Here is a 4,260-nt window from a genome sequence, read left to right as displayed (position 1 = left end):
CGGGCAGCCCCCTCCCGCCAGGCCCTGCCGGACCCGCGCCGTCTTCTTGTCACCCGCGGTTGCCTCGGGCGGGGATCGGTGCCCCGGAGCGCAAAGCCTGACGCGTCCCCCCTTTCTCATCCCCCCCCACACCTCCCACCACCCAGACCCTGGCGGCGATGAGACAGAGCGGCGCCTCCCAGCCCCTGCTGATCAACATGTACCTGCCAGGTACCAGGGACCAGCCGGGGGCTGGAGGCACCAAGACCTGGGGCCTGAAGTTTGGGTTCGGGCATGGGAAGGGGTTGCTGGGGTCCAAGGGAACGGGACCAGAGACTAGGATTGCTGGGAGGATTGAGCAATCGAGGGGCACTGGGGGACCTTAAAGGCAGATGGAGCTTTGGGGTTTTAGTGTGAGGTCTAAGGACTCGAAGTGAGCAGATTGGGAGCCTGGGAGGCCGAGGGCGCGAGCTCAGCGGCTGAGGGAGCCTGGTAGGGGGAGCAGGGGTCTTCGGTGTGGCAGGGGACTGACTCAGTGTGCGTTCAGCGTTGGGAAGCTGTGGTCAGCTGAGCGTCGCCCCTGCGCCCTCGTGGCTTCTCACCTCCGTGCTCCGAGCGTTCCCACCAGCCCAGCCTTCCAGGCGCCCTCCTCTCTTCTCCGATGGGCTCCGGGCGCTCCCGCTCCGCGGGCGCACTCCCTGCTCGGCTTTATAAGGCTCCCGCCGGCCCGTTCGGAAAGCGGATTTCCTTTTTCCTGGACGCGTTTCCTGACTTGGGCGTTATGGAGGGGCTCCGCGCGGCGCGCGCCGGGGCCAGGCTCGGGGAGGAGGGGCTGGCGGCTCGAGCCCCCAGCCTCGCACCCAGGAACCAACCCCCCACCCCCCACCCCCCGAACCTTGGTCCGGAGCCCTTTCCGTCAAGCCCACAACCTCCGCCCGGGTCCTCCTGAGTGTTTTTTCCTGCTGCTACAGATCCCGTCGGAGACGGTCTCTTCAAGGAAGGGAAGAGCCCGGGGTGGGGGCCGCTGAGCCCAGCGGTACAGAAAGGTGAGCTGGCCGCGGACGGGGGTTGAGGGTGGGGGTGAGGACAGCGGATGGAGGCCGGGGCACCCACCCCAGAAGGACGGGCGCCACCGCCACCGGACCGGAGGGTGGAAGCGTTGTGCACTGCGGGGCTCTGGGAAGGGAGGGTCCAGGCGTGACTGTGGGGAGGCTGAGGGGAGGGGACATTCACTTGGCCTTGGGCTCCACTCCAGTATGTTCTGAGTCCCAGAGCTGGACCTGCAGACCAGGGCAGAGGGAGAGGATCCTGGCCCTTGGCCTTTTTACACTGAGGGGCCAGGACCCAGGTGCTTGGTGTCCTTCCCCTCTTGGCCTCAGGACCACAAGGCCAGGGCACCTCTGGGCAAGGGGAATTACTCCCTGGCCACTCCAGTCCTTCTCACCACTACCACTGGGTCACCACCTACCTGCCTCAATGGCCCAGGCCAGCAGGGCTCTGGGGGCCAAGGCGGCTGGGCCATTGACATTGATCCTCAGGTTCCTCCATCAGGCTTCCCAAGTCGCTAAATTACTCTAGGCTTTGTCTTGTTGGTCTCTGAGCCTGGCTGGCCCTCCAGGCAAAGCCTCCCCACAGCCTACCCCCCCCCCAGTACCCTAGATCTCACCAAGTCACAGGAACCACAGTGACAACGTTGGCAACTGCTTTATCCAAAAGGGAACTGACTCCCAGCAAGAATGGGTTTCCAAGCCTCTGATGTCAGTCTGTGTGGGTGCCAGCTTTAACCCAAACCTTCCCTTAACCGTCCCTTAACCTTCCCTTGTTCCTGACCCTAAAGCTCCCAGCCTGGAGTCAGGCAGCTACTGGCTGAGCTGGTGTGGAGGGATTGGGGTTGAAATGATGTTGGGGGCAGCGTCTGGGTTCAAAGCGAGTGGTTGAGAAAGGAAGAGAGGCTCCACTAGGCTTGATTTGAATCAATAATCAGAATACTTCGCGGAAAATCCTTTTTTTCCTCTCCCCTAAAAGAGAGTGAGAGAAAGTCATTGGATCAAGATTTTTCTCCCCTTGTCTGACTAAGGCTCCAAAACAGGGGAGTGAGAGAGAATTATCGGGCAGCCCTCTCTCTCATCACCCGAATATCCGGGAAAATCCTACTTGCCGCTTGCAGCAATCCCGAAATCTGGACGACCCGGCCCGAAGAGCCCAGAGATGGCCAAAGATGGGAGGAGGCAGGGAGCCAAGCAGAGTCTTCCCGGTCTTCTCTCCTCTCCTAAGAGCTGTGCATCACACCCCAAAGTATGACACCTTCCCAGGCCGGGAATCCCGGCTGGTCCGAAAAACAGGGCGGAACCCGAGTAACGCCAGCGCGGCGCTCTGCACCCCCGACCCTGGAGGGGGTGGGGAGCCTTCAGAGTCTGACCCTCTTCGCACGCTGTGGAGACCACTGCTCCCATTCCTGTCTGACTGGTACGGCAAGAAAACCAGCCCCCGCCTCTTCTCCACCTCAGGCGGGGCCGGTCCAACTGTGTGCCTTTGAGGGCTAGGCCTTGTCTAGCGGCGGGGGTGGTCCCGCTGCACCCTGGCCTCTTCCCCCTGGACTTGCGGACATGGTCCAGCTGGGATGTGGCAGTCTAAGCACCTGCGCAGACGACCCTGTGCGGTCGTGTAGGCTCCTCTCCGCTCCGAATAAGGGCGCAGGGCCAAGGTGGCAGTAGGGGCCGGTATTGGGCCCTTGCTGGCTTCCCAGAGCCGCGTGCCCCGGGGCGCCGCTACCTCCACGCCGAGGAGGCTGTGCTTCGCCCTCCTGCCCAATTCTCACAAAGCCAGGAGCCCGCGGGGCTGCGTCCTCCTAAGAGGGGGCCGTGCTTCCATTGTGCAAAATCACGGGAAAGGCTAAGGACCGCTCGGCCGATCGGCCCCTCCCCGGCCAGCCGCTGCAGCGACGCCCAGCTGCCCTGCCCGACGCGCGCTTTTTCCCTCACCCGACGCCGGTTCCCACCGGCCGGGTTGGTCTGCCGCCTCACCTCTCCCCCGCACCCCGCCCCGCGCCTCCCCCGCCCCGCCCGTGGCTGACCGCCCCCTCCCCACAGGCAGCGGGCAGATCCAGCTGTGGCAGTTTCTGCTGGAGCTCCTGGCGGACCGCGCCAACGCCGGCTGCATCGCGTGGGAGGGCGGCCACGGCGAGTTCAAGCTCACGGACCCAGACGAGGTGGCGCGGCGCTGGGGCGAGCGCAAGAGCAAGCCCAACATGAACTACGACAAGCTGAGCCGCGCGCTGCGCTACTACTACGACAAGAACATCATGAGCAAGGTGCACGGCAAGCGCTACGCCTACCGCTTCGACTTCCAGGGTCTGGCCCAGGCCTGCCAGCCGCCGCCCGCGCACGCCCACGCCGCCGCCGCCGCCGCCGCCGCCGCCGCCGCCGCCCAGGACGGCGCGCTCTACAAGTTGCCGGCCGGCCTCGCCCCGCTGCCCTTCCCCGGCCTCTCCAAACTCAACCTTATGGCCGCCTCGGCCGGCGTCGCGCCCGCCGGCTTCTCCTACTGGCCGGGCCCGGGCCCCGCCGCCACGGCCGCCGCCACCGCCGCACTCTACCCCAGCCCCGGCTTGCAGCCCCCGCCCGGGCCCTTCGGCGCGGTGACCGCCGCCTCGCACTTGGGGGGCCACTACCACTAGACGGGGCGGCCGGGTGCCGTGCGGCCTCTCCCAGGCGCTCAGAGCCTCGCTCGGTCCCATCCACACCCGGGGAAGGGGCCCGGAGCCTCCCCCACCGTTCCTTTGATCTCAGATTTTACTCCGTCGCCGCACCCAGCCCCGGGGGGCGGGGAGGGAAGGGACCTGAAGCCTCCTCCGTCTTCTTTTAACACTGGTTTGCCACCGCCCCCGCCCCCCGCTGTACCCTCAGCCCCCGGGGGAGAGTGACTGTGCCCCCCCCCGGCTTTCTTTAACCTCTATCTTCTAGGCCCCAGAGCCCCGAAGGGGGTTCCCGGACCTCCCCTGTCTTTTTCTGCCCTCCACCAGTACTTCTGCCTGGCTCCTGGAAGCCCCCTCCATTATGATCCCTCTTTTTCAAATTCCAAATCTTTTCTCGTTTTTTCTTTCCCCCGCTGAGCTGCCCCATCCTAGAATGATAGCGGCCTCACAGTCCACCTGCTCCTTGACTACCCGGGCTTCACCGGACTTGGTGAGGGCCACTGCCCCTGTGGCTCATCTAGGTAGCTTCCGGCCCCCCTTCCTCTCTCTCTCTCTTTTCTCTCACGCAGGATGGCCTGGTGTGTTTC

General features: G+C 65.0%; 1 protein-coding gene across 1 annotated transcript; it reads left to right on the top strand.

Annotated features, from left to right (window-relative positions):
• On the top strand, nt 1-3,655 carry FEV (FEV transcription factor, ETS family member). The gene is made up of 3 exons (XM_036083050.2): nt 1-210; nt 951-1,025; nt 3,069-3,655. The coding sequence occupies exons 1-3, from the start codon at nt 159-161 to the stop codon at nt 3,653-3,655; spliced, it is 714 nt and encodes a 237-aa protein (XP_035938943.2). The 5' UTR covers nt 1-158.
• The last annotated feature ends 605 nt before the right edge of the window (nt 3,656-4,260 follow it).

The sequence above is a fragment of the Halichoerus grypus genome, chromosome 4, assembly GCF_964656455.1.
Source record: "Halichoerus grypus chromosome 4, mHalGry1.hap1.1, whole genome shotgun sequence".
NCBI lineage: Eukaryota > Metazoa > Chordata > Mammalia > Carnivora > Phocidae > Halichoerus > Halichoerus grypus.
The sequence above is the reverse complement of the archived record's forward strand: the minus strand, read 5'-3'. Positions and strand labels throughout refer to the sequence as shown.

Coding starts and splice junctions, on each gene's coding strand:
- FEV (XM_036083050.2), top strand. CDS start 159: ATGAGACAGAGCGGCGCCTCCCAGCCCCTGCTGATCAACATGTACCTG. Junction 211..950: donor GATCAACATGTACCTGCCAG/GTACCAGGGACC, acceptor CTGCTGCTACAG/ATCCCGTCGGAGACGGTCTC. Junction 1,026..3,068: donor GAGCCCAGCGGTACAGAAAG/GTGAGCTGGCCG, acceptor CCCTCCCCACAG/GCAGCGGGCAGATCCAGCTG.